The following is an 18934-nucleotide window of genomic DNA, read 5'->3' on the forward strand; positions in this document are numbered from 1 at the left end:
CAGATTTAGGACAGAAGAGCTTGGAGATGTTAGGTTTAGTGAGTGGGGTAGATAAGAGAGCATAGCAGTTGTTTGGAATTTTGTAAACATAGCTTTGACTTGGACTGGGCCCTTATCTATGGGGAACTAGAGAGGAGACTCCCTTGCCTTTGAAAGAAGGGTCTGAGAAATCTTTCCTGGTGGCATGATATTTTACTTGATAAAGTAAAGCAGAGTTTTAAATCATAGTTCACGTGATATAGGGAGGGAGAAGCTCACATACGGAGCACTGTTTGGTGTCGAAACTTTACTCCATGAATCTCAGATTATCTCATTTAATCCTTAAAACATCCCTGGAAAGAAGGCATCTATTACTTCAGAATGTTGCTGTAAATAAGAATAGTTGACTAATCGTGACTTAAACTTGCTGGGTTTATTTTTCTCAACAAGCTGTCTGGAGGGAGGTGGTGGCTGGTGTGCATTTAGTGGATCAGCGATGGCAGGGTCCTAGGTTGGCATTGCTGTCTTCTGGAGGGTCCACCACGGTTGCAGGATGCCTGCGGCAGCTCCAGGCATCACGTCTTTACACACCTCTGTCCAGACACAGATGCAGAGGGCAGTGTTGGGTGGAGCCTCGGGTGCCTGGGGATCTTTTCTTCCATCACTTTGCCCAGAACTGCGTCGTGTGTTCTCCCCACGGATTCATTTTCCATCTCTTCTGTAACTAATTTCCACAGACTTCACAGCTTAAAACAATACATTTATTACCTCACAGTTCTGTAGGTCAGAAGTCAAACTTGGGTCTCACTGGCTAAATTGAGGTACCAGCAGGGTTTCATTCCTTTCTGGAGGGAGCCTGTTGTCTTGCCCATTCAGGTTGTTGGCAGAGTTCAGTTCCTTGTGGCTGTAGGATGGAGGTCCTTGTTTCCTTGCTGGCTGGCAGGTAAGGGCTGTTTCCAGCTTCTAGAGGCCATGTGCATTCCTTGGCCCGTGGACCCCTTCATTCATCTTCAAAGCCAGCAGCCAGCGGGTCGAGTCCCTCTTGTGCTTTGAATATCTCCTGCCTCTTTTTCCATTGCATCTCTGAATCCTGTTGGGAGAGGTTCTCTGCTTTTAAAGGCTCATATTAGGTTGGGCCCACCCACATTATCCCATCTCAAATTCTGTAGCCTTAATCACATCCGCAAAGTCCTTTCTGCCATGTAAGGTAATGTGTTCATTTTCCAGGGATTCGGACAGAGGCATTTTAGGGGTAGGGGGACTGTGGCTCAGCCTGCCTTCTGAGACCGTGAGTTTTCTGCCCCAAATCTGAAGGGAATCATGGTTCTCTAAGCAAGGAGGAATGGCAGAATGGCTGCCATGGGTATTATTATTATTGAAATAACAAAGTTGAAGGCACTGAGGTTCAGCATTTAAACAGGCAGAGCTCTATTTTTCCCCCTCACCTTTTTGTGGGCCTATTAAAACTCCAGTGTAGAAGGAAGGCAGATAAACCAGAAGCCCAATATTGGCCTTTGTGTTTGTGCAGCGTTGGGGCAGAGAGACAGTAAGAATGTCAGAGCTATCCCAGCATCGCCAGTGTCAGTAATGAGCCGGGGCTGAGGAAGAGCAGTTACCCCCTTTTGGGGTAACTGCAGATTTTATGATTTAATATTCATTTTATGTCTGAAAGGTACATTTTGAAAATTACTAAGTCAGAGAGTATGGACATTTAAAGTGATTTTCAACCTGGGAGGAGAGTGGGGAAAAGTGGAACACTTCCTCTAGGAATGCATTGCAGAACCTTGTGTTTGTGGAGTGTGTGTGTGTGTCCCTGTGTTTATGGGGTGCATGTGTTTGTGGCGGTCATTAGATTAATGTGGGATATAGACTATCAGTGACTTTCAGTAGGGGAGGAGTATATGTTCCCTAGCAGGGTGTCAGGTGTCATGAATTCTCAGGGGTTTATGATTTTTTTTGTTGTTGTTATATCAAAAGGGCATAGATAAACTTTTCTGACGTTTCTGAATGTTGGCAATGTGCATTTTCCTGAGGACTTTGTCGACCATAAATGTGTGTGTGTGATTCAGAGCATCATTGCCAGCACTGGGCATTTTGCTTTTAAATGTTTATTAGCCTTCCGGGAGGGTGACATTCAGCCGGCCGGTCAGCGCGACGGGCTTTCCGTCCTAGAACCATGGCCCAGTTTGTCCGTAACCTCGCGGAGAAGGCCCCGGCGCTGGTCAGCGCTGCTGTGACTTACTCGAAGCCTCAATTGGCCACATTTTGGCACTATGCCAAGGTTGAGCTGGTTCCTCCAACCCCTGCTGAGATCCCTACAGCTATTCAGAGCTGGAAAAAAATTATCAATAGTGCTCAAACTGGTAGCTTCAAACAGCTTACAGTTAAGGAAGCTCCACTGAATGGTTTGGTGGCCACTGAGGTGTGGATGTGGTTTTATGTTGGCGAGATCATAGGCAAGCGTGGCATCATTGGCTATAATGTTTGAAGACCAGTCTTTGCTTTATTATTTGGGTGTTCTTGGACCATGTGTGAGCAGACTGCTATTTGAATAAAATAAGACAATGTGTCAAAATCAGTGTTTTCTCTATCAAGCACTACATGGAAGGTCACAATTTCTCTTGATATTAAGTTGGGTTGTCTTTTGCTTTAATACATTAATACAGCTCTAAATGCATGTCTTTGCTTAGCCTGAAATTGGAAAGGATAGATATGAATATACCAACCTGGTACATGTATATATGAGGATAGCATTTTACTTTGAAGTCTTGAAATAAATGATATTTAAGCTTAATTTTAGAAAAGTTGGGGAAAGGCTTTGAGAAAACAAGAACTTGTTCCAGTAGGAGAAAAATAATACCATGTGCCAAACATGGAATATACTAGTTAAATCACCTAGTATAAAGAATACAATTTGGACTATTTTTCTTTGCTAAAATCAGAGAAAGACCCCTTTGACAACAGGTGTGTCTGTAAATGTAGGGGTACTTTTTGTCAATTTGAATATAGCTTCCCCAAAAGAGACCAGCTGGGTGATATTCTGTGTGTCTTTGTAACATCTTTAACACTAGGACAGAGAATGAAAGCAATGACCTATGTTTTCAGTTTAATTTTGATATGTTATTAACCTGTCTTTTTTTTTTTAAAGACCTACCTTTACAAAAATAAAATATCCTATAGATATTTAACAGGATTATAGTTTAGTATCGTTCATGGGTCAAAATAATATATTATGTCCTGAAATAAATACAAGTGATTGGTATCAGTCTGTAAAAAAAAAAAAAAAAATGTTTATTAAATCGAGGGTTGAAAAATGACACCTTGCTAGTACAAATCTTTGGTCACTGGTGAGCTCTTATTGTCTCTTTGGTATGACTATTATTAATACAGTTCCTAATATTGATCCTTTATTTTTCAAAGGGAGATTCTACGGTAGTTGGAACAAGTAGGCTCCGCGACTTATATGACAAATTTGAGGAAGAGTTGGGGAGCAGGCAAGAGAAGGCCAAAGCTGCTAGACCCCCATGGGAGCCTCCCAAGACGAAGCTAGATGAAGATTTAGGTGAGTCACAAGGCACTAGACCGAGATCCTGTGCTCTTTTATTATTGCTTAATCCTGAACTTTTGGGATATGTCCTTGAGAGTCCCAGATTGAAATTTCCTCTTGCCCGTTTGGTTCTCCTAATTACAGTCAGCAAATACATAGCAGTGAAACTTTCTTCTTTCTGATCTTATTTTTCCTTAGTTACATTCAGCAGAATACATAAGAGATCTCATTTGCAAGGTGTGCTGACAGTTGTGTCTCCTGTAGAATCGTCTTTTGTCTTAATCAGAAAGGACCATTGTCCAGCCTCCCATCAAAAGCAGGAGCCTGTTCCCGTGCCTCGGGCCTCTGATTGGCAGGCATTCCCTGTGGCCATCCCCACTGCCAGGGTGCTCCTGGTTTGATGAGAAACTCCAGCTATAGCCCAGCTCTGTTTGAAGGTTTCTCTCTCTTCACAAAGTTTTCATAACTTTCTTATATGGTGATGTCTTGTCTGTTCGCAGACAAGACATTCAGCATGCCTTTTCCTGCGTGTTCTCTGGCTCTCATCTGTCTACTTTCATTATGTCTCCCTCGCTGAGAGGCAGTGTCCATGGTGGGGAAGAGCACTGACTGCACCAGCTGACCTGGGTTTGAATCCTTGCTCCACTACTTGAAAAGTGCGATCTCGGGCAAGTGATTTAATCTCTCTGTGCCTTACTTTTCTCATCTGTAAAAGAGGGATGACAGCCTCCATCTCACACAGTACACTCGAAAATACAACCATGTACGGGTTCCTTATTACTATGCTGTACTACGTTAATCTCTTGTAGCATTAGTCAAAGTTCTAGGTCTTTTTTTTTTTTTTAAGTGTGGTAAAATACTTACAACATGTACATAAGACACATAAGATGCACTGTTTAACCATTTTTGAATGTACGGCTCAGTAGTGTTAAGTACATTCACATTGTTGTGCAAACAACCTCCAGAACTCTTTTCATCTTGCTAAACTGACACTCTATCCACATTAAGGAACAACTCCCCAGTCCTCCCTCCCCCAGCCCCTGGCAACCACCATTCTACTTTCTGTCTCCATGAATTTGACTACTCTAGGTACCTCATATAAGTAGAATCACACCATATTTGTCTTTTTGTGGCAGGCTTGTTTCATTAGCATAATTCTTGGTCTGTTTTTATCCAGTCATTTCCAAGGACTAAAATCTTCTGTTGCTACCATCGAGAGAAAAACATTTACAATCTTCAGTCTGACGTTCAGAGCCTGGCATTCCTGACATTTGAGCCCTTCACTTCCAGGTTTTTCCGTGAGACCTTTGCTCCAGCCAGATTCCACCCATGCTCTTGCGTCTGTGCTTTTGCCTGCAGCGCCCCATCTGTGTTCCTTTCCGCCTCATCAGCCTAACCCCACCCCCACTCCATGCCTTGGTCGCATGTACCCCTTCTAGAAAATCCTCAGTGACCTTTCCGGACCAGTGTGGATTCACGGCACCTTTCTGAATGTGAAACTTTATACTGCTACAGTGGTTTGCATTTTCTCTGGCGTTGTTCATCAATTCTTTCTTTGTAAAAATATTTGATTCTTTGCTTCCCCCACTAGACTGTGACTTAGGATTATGGACTCTATTATTTTTCATGGGGTTGCTTAGCAGAGTTCTAGTATGGAGTAGGCACTCGAATATTTGCTGGGAGATAAACAGCTCTCCTTATATTTAGAGGTTTGGGTCATTAGAAAGTTAAGTCTCCAGGTAGAACCAGCTTGCAGATTGCTTCAGCATCTCTCCATGTTTTCCCCTCACCACTATAGAGAGTTCCAGCGAATCCGAATGTGAGTCCGATGAGGACAGCACCTGTTCTAGCAGCTCAGACTCTGAAGTTTTCGACGTCATTGCAGAAATCAAACGCAAAAAGGCCCATCCTGACCGACTTCACGATGAACTTTGGTACAATGACCCAGGCCAGGTATGAAGGCTTTTATGTTCTTGCTGTGAAGGTTGCGGACATACACATCACGTTTATGACTCTAGGCTCAGAAGATGCATGTTAGCTGGCACTGAAACTGAATTTTCCTCAGGGTTGAGTGTCATTCTTCACAGCTTATTTCTTTTCAGCTTCTGAGTTCAGCTCCAAAGCATAAGCACCAGAGCAAGTGTTCCTTGAATCATGTTTGATGATGTTGGTAAAATCCTGTGTTGGGGAGCAGGATGATGGTGCTGCCTCATTAAACTTTCAGTAAATGGAAGGAGATGAGTGGTGGGTTAGGGAGAGAGCACTTGTAGTTCTTTCTAAAAGCAGTTCATCTGGGGGCTTCCCTGGTGGCGCAGTGGTTGAGAGTCTGCCTGCCGATGCAGGGGACACGGGTTTGTGCCCCGGTCCGGGAGGATCCCACATGCCACAGAGCGGCTGGGCCCGTGAGCCATGGCTGCTGAGACTGTGCGTCCGGAGCCTGTGCTCCACAACGGGAGAGGCCACAACAGTGAGAGGCCCGCGTACTGCAAAAAAAAAAAAAAAAAAAAAGCAGTTTATCTGTAAGTTATCTTGCAGCCATCCAGTAAACAGTGTCCCAAGTCCTGTAAGATTCCGTAATTCCTAGTTGGTAGTAGTCACAATGTCTTATAACTTCTCTTTCTTGTTAATAAGCATGTTTGAGCTAATTACATCATGGCTGGACATAATTGTTTTTATTTTTGCTTACTATTTTATTATGAACTAATACATAATACAAAATATTAATAGTATCTATAAAAGATTTGTATTTTACAAATATACAGTACATACAAAAATAGTATCTTTAATGCATATGAAGTTATCAAGCATAATAAAACATATCTCTATAAAAAGATAATTTAAAATTTATGTTTTATACATAAATTCATACCATTGTCTATTATTTTGAATGCTCTTCTCCTGGTACTTATTAGATGACAGCTATCTAAATTTTTTTTTCTTGATAGAATTAATATAGTTAGAATGCCTGACAGAAGTGTACTTTCTCTGAGAACTGCTCTCTGAGAATTGAGCAGAAATGTTTGCAAATGGTCAGTGCATTTTGAAATCTTACTTTGATATATTAATCATGTGTATGATCTCTTTAAACAGCTTTAGTGAGTTATAATTCACATACCATACAATTCACACAATTAAAATGTACATTTCAGTGTTTTTATGTATATTCACAGGAATATGTGCAATCATCATCACAATCTAATTTTAGAGCATTTTTGTGTCCCCTAAGAGAACTCCTGTGTCCATCAGTCACTCCCCTTACCGTGTGGTCATATCAAGAAACCTATTCCTTGGTTTCTGTGGGTTCTTATTCCTGTCAGAGATTTACCAGGGCCTTCTGTACAGTCTCAACATTGTGTTTACTCTGTGGTTTTGCGTCCTCTGTACAGTTGAGCCTTATAAAGGGCTGATCTGCATTGGGGCCCAGACCCTGGTAAAAGGCAGGAATGTATGATGTCTATCTCACTTCCCCTAAGTGAGCACTAAGTGATTTTTCCACATTTTTCATCACAGCAGGTTGTGCCCAGCATTACGAATGTGTTGTGACTTTTGAGGGAATTCCATCACATCTCTGTTTGCCAGCTTTTACTTTGGATAATATCTTAATGTGATTTTTTGTTTGTTTGTTTGTTTTAGGTAGCCACGTTATTCCTCTGCTGTACCACCTGGAGCTTTAGATTTCCCAAAAGGATAAAGAAAGTTACAGATTTTTACTTTAAATTTCTTTTCAAAGTTTAATGAGATATTTTCATTGGGCACGAGTTACAAATCCCTGGAAATCGAAAGAAATATGTGTGTGTATATAGAATATATTTGTCCCATAATATATGTCATATTTATAAATTATACATTTTAATTAATACAAAGAAAGTGAGAAATGGAACTCCACTTCCCCATACTCTAAACTGATGCTCTCGTGTCCTTTTTGATTCCATATTAACCATTTATATTGAATAAACTCATGAAATTGGCTTTTAAGGCCCTTTAAGATTTTGACCTCAATTCTGCGTTTTTGGTTTTCTCACTCACACATATGGTCCGTTCCATTTAGATGGGTCTCAATCTCATGTCCCTGGAGCATAACATAGGATTTCTTCCTTCTCTCTTTTCTCTCATGCTGGTGCCTCATGTAGAATAGCCACCTTCTTTTCCCGTCCTGTTCAACCCTTCACATTTTGGTTTCTTGAAGCCTGGACATTTTTCCTTTTTCTTTAAAATTACTAAGCATTTCATATGTGTGTTATTTCTCCCATGTGGTGTAAGTATTCCTAGTGCTTGCTTCAGCAGTGCATACACTAAAATTAGAATAAGTATTCCTTGACTATGTGGACCCTTAGCTATGTATCACCCTCCTTCTCCCCTTTCTACCCAAGAGGCATTCAGGATTATTCACTTATTGAATCATGTGGGTGGAATTCATGGCAGTAAAATGAATTCAGGTGAACAAACATACAGACTCACCTGATTAGTGTTGAAAGTTTTTCTGGTTCAGGTAGGCATTTTCTTCCCTCTGCTTCAGATACCTTTAGGTCTGTCTTTGAAAACATTTAATCTGCAGGTCACTTTCAGAGCATTCTTTGTGTTCCTTCAGAATATAAAATAGGCTTTTCTTTTGTGAAAGAGTCATTTTTCTGAAATAAAAAATAGGGGGAACATACTGGAAAGTGATAGGAGAAGATGGGGGCAAACAGGGCTCTGACATTGTTATTTTCTGCTTGGCTGCACAAATAAGTCAGGAATCCAGCGTTGTCATACCATTTCCCTTTATCAGACAATAGAGACAGTTTGCAGCTTTATTGGTTGGGAACATCCGTTTAATCTTCTAACCATGACAGCCTCTTCAGAGCTTCGGTACTCATGACATTAAAACCCACACAGTTTCCGAGGCATCATCGTGCATGGAGTGGATTTTCCCCCAGTAAAAACAAATTACATTCTGTTTCTGACAGATGAATGATGGCCCACTCTGCAAATGCAGCGCAAAAGCGAGACGCACGGGAATCAGGCACAGCATTTATCCCGGAGAAGAGGTAACTGGTTCAGGTTATTATATTTGTCAGCGCTGAGAAGCCAGAAGTAGACAGATGCTGTTGCTATTCTTTTCCCCGTAAATGAAATAATACCATGGAAATAGTCTTCTCATATTCCCTAATAGTCTCTGTTACTGATAATTGGAGAAGAAACGTACTTGGGTTTTAGAGGTGGAGTGGGAATGTTATCAAGGGAACTTTGGAAGGTTCATTATTTAAAATAGGCAAAGTGAATTTGAGTTGCTTTTTTATTATTTTAAGTATCCTAAAACGGTACATATTGCAATCTTTTTTCATGTTTTTGTTATAAATGGGTGTGAATCTCCCTGGAGAAATGATCTTACTGAAGTGCTGTAAGGCACATGTCCTTTTTCCTTGGGGACGTGAGTGTACACCGTTGTGTTTGTTAGTCTTTGTCTGTTGTCCCCACTCAACTGGGAGTGGCACACGGACTTGTTTTACCTGTGTCATACCCCAGTCCCTGGGCTGTCAGGAGCGTGCCAAATGTGTCTGCCTGATGAGTTGAATACTTTTACATCATAGAGTTATATATACCTACTCCTGTTAAGTTATTTTCCTTCGTCTTTTCCCCATTATCTTTTATCTTTACAAACTATTCTCATTAATCCTAGGATTGTCACTTTATGATTCAGCACATTATGTTTAAACATAGTTTATGTAAATCCTTCATTTCTATGTAAAACTTGTTTGAGGCCATAACAGTAATCAGACTAAGGGCTAGGAGCCGATGGAGGATACTTTGAACCACTTGCCTCCCTTTGACCTCGTTTGTCTCTGGCAGTTGGCCAGTGTAGCGAGGGCCTGTGGGACAAGATCTGCTCTCTGTGAGTGTCCATGCGTGTGCTTCAGGCTGGGGTCTCTGCAGGCAGGGCTGCAGTGGAGACATTTCACAGGGACCAGGCAAGAAGAGAGTGGGCTTGGGACTGAGCAGAGGCGGAAGTCCACCTGTGATGGGCCTTTAAAGCCGGGCTTGTCGGAATTATCTTGCATGGGGCTGGAGTGGCTGTCATACCTGCATCTCCCTCGTCCCGAGCAAGCTGCCCTAGGAAGGGCACGACTTTGGCGGAGGGAGGGGCTCTGTAGTGGAGGCTCACCTGGAAGGAGCCAACAGCGGCAGGCTGTATGCTGACTGCTTTTCCCACAGCTGGGCAGCAGGCCCTTCCGCGAAGGGAGATTCAGGTGGGCAGTGGTGCTGGCTGAGGACTTCTGGGCAGGCAAACCCATCCTCAGAGTACATGTGGCCCTTTCACAATGGACGGGACCTATGTAGTCAGCATTCCACCAAGTGGTAGGTTGGTCTCCTTCAGGAATGGTGCCATATTGGGGGCCCAGCATTGGTCATTGGAGGTGGCTGGCTGGACGTTCGGCAGTGGCGGTCAGCTTAGCCAGCTTAGCCTGGGGAAGTGAGGTCCATGCTGTGGGGCTCGTGTGAAGCCTCCGTCTCTGCTACTGTGGCCACTTCGTTCATGTGCCCACCCTGTCTACCCTAGGTGGCTAATGACCGAGGCTGGCCGGCATCATCTGGCCATACCATTTTGTCAGCTAGATGGTTTAGAACCTCTTCCACAGTGGGTGCTCTCCCGTGAACATCCACATGTGATGGAGAGATCATCGTTCTCTCCTGTTTGTCTACCTACAAGTCTCTCCCCCAAGACCTTCTTATCCCTGATCTTCCCATCTTTTTCCTTCTAGGCCTCTGACAGCTGGCATGGCCACTTGCTTCTGCCATGAGTCCATCTATATTCTAGCCTCAGGCTACTTCTCTTTCCACACAGAGTGGATCACCAGGTACACCACCTGAAACTCCGCCCACTGGGAAGATTCTCCCTCATCGCTGTCTCTCAGAGCCATCCCTGAATGAGGCTGCAGCACGGTCCGTTTTCGGCTTGCACCCCCTTTCTGACTGACCTGTTTGCAAACCAAGCTTGGGCTTTTCCTTATGCTTTCATCCTCCCGTCCTTAGTCATCAGCTGAGGGAGGGGAACTGATGCAACGGTGGTGGGCTTGTTCGTGCCCTCTGCTCCTGTGTGTGCTTGGTTCTGGATGTACGCCCCCTCCACCTTACCATGGGTTGTTGCTGGTCCCACCCAAAGTTATGCCAGGGTGGGACTGGCAGAGCCCAGCTTACGATGGGCAGTTCCAGCCACATGTCTGTTTGCTGTCCCTTGGCCATGCCTTCCAGTTCTACCAGGGCCCAGCAGCACCCCAGGAATTGCTTTTCAAAGGCATATAATTCTTCACTATAGATGGCATGGCTTGGCTCCAGAACCCCAGAGACCAGCATTATGATTCTCCCAGTGTGGCCACAAACTCTTCTCGGCATCTTTTCCCACCAACAGTGTGGGATTTGCCGAATTGTATGGCCCCTGCAGCATGGCTGCTTGCACTGCGGTTTGGAACTGCTGAGGCCTTTCTCACTTGAGGCACGCTTACAGCTGGCAGCCTTTTGTGCCACTTTATAAATGGGCTGCAGTAATATTCCTAGCTAAGGACTCCACTGCCTCCTGAGCCCGGGGAGGCCCACCTCGTGTGCTGCTTCCTTCTTCATTGTAGGAGGTGGACGAGGCAATAATTTTGTCTTTTACTTTGGATGGATGTCTTGGAACTCCCCAGAATGCTCCCCTAAAATGGTGCGGCTGGGGTAGACCCTGAATCTTCGCAGGGTTTCTCTCTCACCCTTTGGAGCATATCCATTTTACTAGGGCTCTTAGTTTGCTCAACGTATTAATGTCAAAGATGCGGTGGAGCAATATAACATTCTACAGTATTCCAGAAGGTCAGGGGCACCTTGGACTGTATTATGACAGTGAGTGGGAGAGTGAACCCGGTGGCAAACCCATAAATGTTGTCTGTTCCACGTAAATGTGAACCAGTTCTGATCGGAACTGGTCCTCATCCTGATTGGGATAGAAAAGGATACATTCAGCAGATCAGTTGCCACGTACTTTGTACCTGAGGTCAGATTAATCTGCTATAACTACGCTACAACACCTGGCACAGCAGGTGCAATTAGAGCTACTTGGTTGAGCTTGTGGTGGTATATAGTCATCCGCCAGGATGCATTTGGTTTCTTTAGGGCCCAGACTGGTGAATTAAACAGAGATGTGATAGGGGCAGTCATCCCTGTGTCATTTGGATCCTTAAGGGTGGCACCAATCTCCACCATTCCCCCAGAGTCATACTGTTTTTGAGGTCCGGGTTGGGTGGCTTCTGCTTGACCTTTCCCATCACGATGGCTCTTACTCCACAGATCAAGGACCCAGTGTGAGGTGGCGCCGTCTGCCAATTTTGTCAATTCCAGTGGTACACTTGGGAACCAGGGAAATGACCACAGGGTGGATCTGTGGACTCAGTGGACCTACTGTAAGCCAGACCTTGACCAAGATTTTGTTTACTACCTTGGTCTCATCTCCCCCACTCTGACAGGGATACCAGGATGATACGTCCAGTCTCTGAGTATCAATTGATTCTGATGCTGGGTCTAACACTCCTTGAACTGTCTGGCTTCTTCCTTCCCCGGTGTACAGTTATCTGAGCAAAATGGCAGTAGGCCCCTTGGGGGAAGGACAGGGCCATCATGACCCTTTTTGCTGGTGATAATGTTGCAGGGCCCATCCTCCTGCCTTCTGGCCACCTCTTCAGGGAGTGGATTTCAGTCCAGTAACTTGTCAGGCCTGGAGCCGGGCAAGGGATCATGAGTGTTTGCTGGAGCAGCCTACCTTCAGCCTCTTGGTTATCCAGTCTTGATCACTTCTGTTGGTACAAACTAAGGTAGTACTCTTATCAGCTACCCATTTTTTTTGTACCTAAGGACACGGTGTTGTGAAAACCACTTCCATGACTCTTTGTGGGTTATATCCCCTTGGCTGCCACTTCCGTCTTGCTGGCGATAATGATAATTGTGTGACTTGGCTTCTTATAATGAGCCCCATCATCTGGCCTCTCTTGTTTCAGAGTCCTGTCATCCCTGCTGCTGTAACCACCTCTCTTACAATCAGCCCTGGCCTGCAGAGGAGGCCACCACCGATCGTCCTAGTGATGCTGGTGCCCCTTCACGAGCACATTCCTTTTGGCCTTGGTCAATGGCGTGTCCTCTGGGCCTTCCCATGGAATATGATTATCTGATAATATTTTTCAGTCATAGATACTATATCCATCCCAGCGTACCCATTTCCTTGAATCTCTGAATTCCTTCCTCCTCTGTCGGTCACTGCAGTTTTGGTATTTTCACTTTACTCAGCATGGGCCATCGCTTTTTCATGCTTTTAGGAGATGTCTTAGTAGGGAGTTCTCAGCATCTCCTGACATCCTTGAATCCTGAATGCTCCCAAGTCAGTAAACTCTTCCCTAATTAGCTGTATGTTCTGTTCCTTTTGATCGAGCACTCCCAGCATCTGGTCGTGTGTGGACTCCTGCTGCCGGCACGTGCTGGTGCCAGCTGGTTCTTACAGTTCCTTTGGGATGTTATGTCTCCTCTCAGCACCTTCCCAGCTGTAAAATGTGAAACCAGTTGTGCTGTGAAATGACCCTAATTACAGGTCTGTTGTGAGGTCGGGTGCCGGGAGAGTGAGGACAATGTTGCCTTCAGGGGCTTTTGTTGTCTTCAGACGGGTGAGTGCTTGCTCTTAATACACAAGGATGGGCCACCTCTGAAGAGGCAGAAGGCTTAGAGGCGTCTGAGGAGTCAGAACCTGTATGTCTCATCCCGGGTTTTCATATCCCTGACCTTGGCATAACAGACCTGCCTTGGTTGACTGTTAATTAGCCTTTAAGGTCCACCCACTCGGACAGGTAAGCCCTGGGCTTGGTCCTGGTGCTCTCTGACCTCTCACTGCAGGTGGTAAGAGCCTCTTTGTGTGCAATAGCAGGCTTTCACATCTGGCTTCTAGCTGCCTTTCCTTCTCCTCTGCTGCTGCATTTCTGTAGAGCAGTGGTTCTCTTAAGTGCAGCTCTCCAACTAGTATCAGCATCACCTGGGGCCTTGTTAGAAATGCAGATTCTCAGCCTGCCTCAGCTGCTGACTTAGAAACTTCTGGGCGTGGGGAGCAAGCAATCTGAGATCACACTAAAGTTTGAAGAGCATGGTAAGGCATCAGTGGTGCTCGGCAGTAGCCGCCCATCCCATTATCCCTACAGCTACCCGTCTCTCATAGTTTTAAACACCTGGTGCATTGCACCTGCTTCCACTGGCACAGTCTCCCAATTCAGCATCTTTGAAAGTTTCAATTGGCGTGTTATCTGGTGCCAGGGGCTGTGTGCTCCACCAGCCACCATGATGGGTTCCTTTCTGCCAGTTGGATGGTAAGTGATTCAGCTCCAAAACCCTATCTCATCTCCTGCTTTCTTGGATCACTTCTGGTGCCAACTGTCACACGTTGGATTCTCCCAAAGCAGATGCTAAGATGAAGTTTGGGGTGCATGTTTCTTAGGGATCTTCACCTGTGAGAGGAAGAGGATATTAGCAGCATCGGATAGACGGATTAGTCTAACTATGAGTCAGCTCCAGCAAAGCCCCTGTCAACCTGGTGCTGACCCAAGGAATGAGTATTGCCCATTCAAGTCGGGCTGGGGGGCTGGGCCTTTGTACCTCTGCCTCGCTCAGTACACGCCTGACGTCAGGTGAGGGGCCTCTGCAGTTGACACAGATCCTGAAGCAGCCGACAACTGGAGACTGCTGTCCATGCTCTTCACAGTAGGCAGCAAGTCCTTCCTTGAAAGATGGTCTGGGTCACCCATCGTTGTGTCTGTCACAGCGTACCCAGTGATTCCACTGATGCTTCTGTTGCTGTTTTCCTTTTCCCGTCTTAAGCTCTCTGCATATTCTGTCCACCACCTCTTGTGCTTCCTGCATTTCTGGTTCCCTCTATTTTTATTCAGCATATTTAACCCTTTCACTTTTTTCCCCTTCCTATTATAACCTACTGCTGTTACTTCTGAGATTATTTTTCTTGCTTTCTGGGGTTTTTTTTGGTTGTTTTTTTAGTTTATTGAGAGGTTAGCCAAAAGTCAATTATTATGTTATTTTAAATGAAAGGAAGACAGTCATGGAAATTCAGATCTAGAGAGATCTATATGTTGTATTGTACATGAGTTGGTGGGTTGAATGCCAGTGACCAGCAGCCCATTTTTATCTGTCTAGTAATGGTAAAGTGAATACTGTCCTTCCCTTCCAGTTTGTGAAGGAACACACATACAACCTCTTTTGTCAGATGCGAATCTAGAAAATACAGTCTATTTTTAAATAACAGTATTTTGCTGCTTTACTCTTAAACTCATTTTTATTTTTCCCCTCAGGCCATCAAGCCCTGTCGTCCTATGACCAACAATGCTGGCAGACTTTTCCACTATCGAATTACAGTCTCACCTCCTACAAACTTTTTAGTGAGTTCCTAACAAAATCAGGTTTCATTTGTTTAAAAATGTAGTAAATAGGTTCTATGTACATAGGTTAAAATGTGAATTGGTTAAATATGGATTCAGTTCTTAAATGTTCTTTCTTTTAAAAACATTTTATTTTTATGCCAATAAAATTGACCTTTATCATAGTGACTTTTATTTTTGGCTTCCTCTCATTATACTACTTTCTGTATCTTTTTTCATTTATATTGTTGGTACCACATAATAGCCAGTGAATTATGGAGAGCTTGTTCGTTGGAGCTGTGGCGTTGGAAGAATGCAGAGAACGCTTGTGCATCTCTTAAAAATCAGCTAATAGCTTATGTATTATCTATATATTATGACCATAAGTATTGCATATATGACAGTGATAATAATACCTAATGTTTGTTGACTATGGTACTAGGCACCATTCTAAGTATTTGACATGTATTAAGTTATTTCACACACAAAAATCGATGAAGCAGGTATTATTATCCCCACTATGCAGGTGGCGCAGTCGTCCATGTTTTACAGATAAGGTTAAGCCGCTTGCTCTAGATTATTCCGGCAATAAGTGGCACAGTGAGGACTTGAGCCTGGGCAGACTGACTTCACGGTGCATGGCTGTATGCCATTCCACTGTGCCATACTGCCTTTTCACAGTACAAAATTAATTAATTCTGGTTACTTTTTTAATTAAGAGATTTCAGTTTCAAAATTAGATTATTAATATTTTAACAACTTTATTGACATATAATTAATATACCATAAAACTCACCCATTTAAAGTATATATTTCATGATATTTAGTCTTTTCACAGAATTGTGAAACCATCACCTCAATCTAATTTTAGAACATTTTCATCATCTCCCAAAGAAACCCTGTACTTATTAGCAGTCAATTCTTTCCCACCCCACAGCCTTCAGAAACTACTAAGGTACTCTCTGTCTTTATCATTTGCCTATTCTAGATATTTCATATGAATGGAATCATAGAATATGTGATCTTTTGGCTTCTTCCACTTACCATAATGTTTTCAAGATTAATCCATGTTGTAGTATGTAACTTCATTCCTTTTTACGGCCAAGTAATATTCCACTGTATGGACATACTGTATTTTATTTATCCATTCATCAGTTGATGAACATTTGTGTGGTATCCACTTTGGGGCTATTATAATAATGCTGCTGTGAATGTTTGTGTACAAGTTTTTGTGTGGATGTATGTTCCCTTGAGTATAAATGTAGGACTAGAGTTGCTGGGTTGTATGATAACTATATGTTTAATATTTGGAGAAACTACCAAACTGTTTTCCCAATTATCATTTCACTAGAAGTTCTTTCATAATATTTAATTTAGACCAGCTTTGTTGAGTTATTCAAATGGGAAGTAACAGTAATATTGGAAAAACAAATAATACGCATTTGGATATTCTTTATTTCCCCCCCCACCCAAGTTCTTCGTGTGTGTGTGTGTGTGTGTGTGTGTGTGTGTGTGTGTGTGTGTGTGTATAAATATTTAGAAGAATAATGTTCAATACCTATGTAAAAAAACATGTCTTTTAGGTTTCCAATCTTGATAATTTGTTCCATGTTTAGGATTAAAAATGGTAGGCTATAAGAATGGCATAAAGAAGAGAATCTCTTATGCTTAGGTCAACATTTGTATATTTTAATTAGATTCAATTTGCAGGTAATTAAGATCTTTGACGTTATGCAGGAATTGATTTGTTACAGTGTTTAATGGGTTGGCTTCTCCTTGGAGGGCCTGGGAATGGAGCTGTGAGGGGATGAGCCTCCGGCACCTTGAGTCTTTTCAGAGCCTTCCAGGCTGTTGCTAGTTTTGACTGTTGTGATGCTGAGTCTTCTCCACTTGCTTTGATTCAACTGTGCCATTATGTTGTTCTTGTTAGAGCTTCTGTTAGTTCAGAAATATAGCTTAGTAAGAACAGGACTGGTAGTATTGTGGGATTAAATAAAACAAGTTCCTAGAAAATGAAGCCATGTAGCTAGCCTTTTTTTTCTTTATGGCACCCATAATAAACATTCTTGATTGTCTAGTATATAAATATTACTGAAGCTAGAGAGTTCCACCAAGCAGGAGAATTCTAGCTAGAATTAATCCTCTGTGTAAAGTTTCTCCCTGGTGTTTGGGAAAACGTTAACAGAAGTCCATACATTTCACCTATTGGTTGCTTTGTGTGTCCTGATGGGTTTCTGCACATGCAAATCATGTCATTTTTTCATACTTTGTGTTTCTGTTTGCTTTCAGACTGACAGGCCAACTGTTATCGAATATGATGATCATGAGTATATCTTTGAAGGATTTTCTATGTTTGCACACGCCCCCCTGACCAATGTAAGTATATGCTGATCAGCTGGCTTTCTCCTTCCCTGAGCCCCCTTCCTTCCCTTCACTCTTTCTTTCTAAAAGTCAAAGGAAATTTCTTTTAATCTGACTTCTAAGTAACAATTACTTTGCACCCCTCTACCTGAGCTGCAGGAAGTCAGCGGCAGTGTGTGTCAGGTGGCAATGTGACATCTGTGCTAATGAGTCACAGGTTTGGTCCACATTAAATGGTGTAAGTCAACATGTGTCAGAATAACATTTTGAGAGTGTGAAAGATTGAAAAAGAAGGATAAACTGTGGAGTAATGTGTCAAAGCTATTTTGGGTTTGGTGTCCTTCAAAAGAAAGTTGGAAAGTTTTAAGGAGAAGCTATTATTTAGTCTCTGAGCAATAGGTAAAGAAATAGAGCTTGTTCAGGACATCTGGAGCCTGAATTAACTTCATACATTTTTGTGCTTTTGAATCCCAGAAATATGTCTTCTTTAAGACACTCTGACATACAGATCCATGATATTATATAGGTATTGGTAATCGATTTGTTGGTAATCGGTTCAAATGGAAGTTCTGTATTTGTAAGTCAAAATCTTTCTGTCTCAAAGCTGGCAGTCATGGGAATTGTCTTACTTATTCTGTGTTCCAGTTGGACGTAGAGTGGAATTCACTGGCGGCTCAGGAAGGGAGTGTAGACGTATACTTGAGCCAGTCTAGATGCTGCTATAGAACTTACTGAATTACAGCTATGGTGTATGTACATCAAAGTAGAATGTTCTTTAATCCTTTCTGGTTTGGTTAAAAGAAATTACATCTGCAGTTTGAGAAGTTATTTTAGTACTGTTTACTTAAACTGTGAAATTCTGTTCCATTGGAGAGTAAAGAAAAAATCTTTGCCTAATCTTGCTCCTTTAGATTATTATTTTTTATTAGCAGACATGATTCTATAGTAGTGATACTAATTTAAAACAGATTGTTTTCTTAATGAGATTTTCTTTATGCTACAGTATATTTTATCCTAGAGAATCTTTTTTTTGAGAAGATGATTACACTGTAAATGTAAAAATAAAATCATTTGATAGTACACATCACATCTATCTCTAGGGTGGACCATAATATAAAAAGGACTTCTTTTTTTGTTGAGGTATAATTGACACATAATGTTATTAGTTTCAGGTGTACAACATAATAATTTGATATTTGTATATATTGTGAAATGATCACCACGATAAGCCTAATTAACATCCATCATCATACATACTTACAAAGTTTTAAATTGGACTACTCTTTTTTTTAAATTGAAGTATAGTTGATTTACAGTGTTGTGTTAATTTCTGCTGTACAGCAAAGTGACTCAGTTATATGCTGTAATCATTCTTTTTTTATATTCTTTTCCATTATGGTTTATCCCAGAAGATTAGATATAGTTCCCTGTGCTATACAGTAGGACCTTGTTGTTTATCCATTCTATATGTAATAGTTTGCATCTACTAACCCCAAACTCCCAGTCCATCCCTCTCCCTCCCCCCTCCCCCTTGTCAACCACAAGTCTGCTCTCCATGTCTGTGAATCTGTTTCTATATTGTAGATAGGTTCATTTATGCCACATTTTAGATTCCACATATAAGTGGTATCATATGGTA

General features: G+C 42.5%; 2 protein-coding genes across 5 annotated transcripts in view; both read left to right on the forward strand.

The window, feature by feature from the left end:
* Positions 1 to 18934, forward strand: part of DROSHA (drosha ribonuclease III) — a 129723-nt gene that overhangs the window by 15377 nt on the left and 95412 nt on the right. For all 4 annotated transcript variants that reach the window (XM_082836166.1, XM_082836167.1, XM_082836169.1 and 1 more), the window contains 5 exons: positions 3400 to 3541; positions 5325 to 5479; positions 8473 to 8553; positions 14869 to 14955; positions 17224 to 17310. In XM_082836166.1, the coding sequence (XP_082692292.1) occupies positions 3400 to 3541; positions 5325 to 5479; positions 8473 to 8553; positions 14869 to 14955; positions 17224 to 17310 (552 nt within the window). The remainder of the gene's footprint in view (positions 1 to 3399; positions 3542 to 5324; positions 5480 to 8472; positions 8554 to 14868; positions 14956 to 17223; positions 17311 to 18934) is intronic.
* Positions 2106 to 3241, forward strand: LOC309959578 (ATP synthase subunit g, mitochondrial-like). The gene has a single exon (XM_082835920.1). The coding sequence runs from the start codon at positions 2156 to 2158 to the stop codon at positions 2465 to 2467; it is 312 nt and encodes a 103-aa protein (XP_082692046.1). The 5' UTR covers positions 2106 to 2155; the 3' UTR covers positions 2468 to 3241.

Source organism: Leucopleurus acutus (genome assembly GCF_964270905.1).
Source record: "Leucopleurus acutus genome assembly, chromosome: 3".
Lineage (NCBI taxonomy): Eukaryota > Metazoa > Chordata > Mammalia > Artiodactyla > Delphinidae > Leucopleurus > Leucopleurus acutus.

What these genes read in the sequence shown, in the direction of transcription:
- LOC309959578 (XM_082835920.1), top strand. Translation starts at nt 2,156, where the DNA reads ATGGCCCAGTTTGTCCGTAACCTCGCGGAGAAGGCCCCGGCGCTGGTC.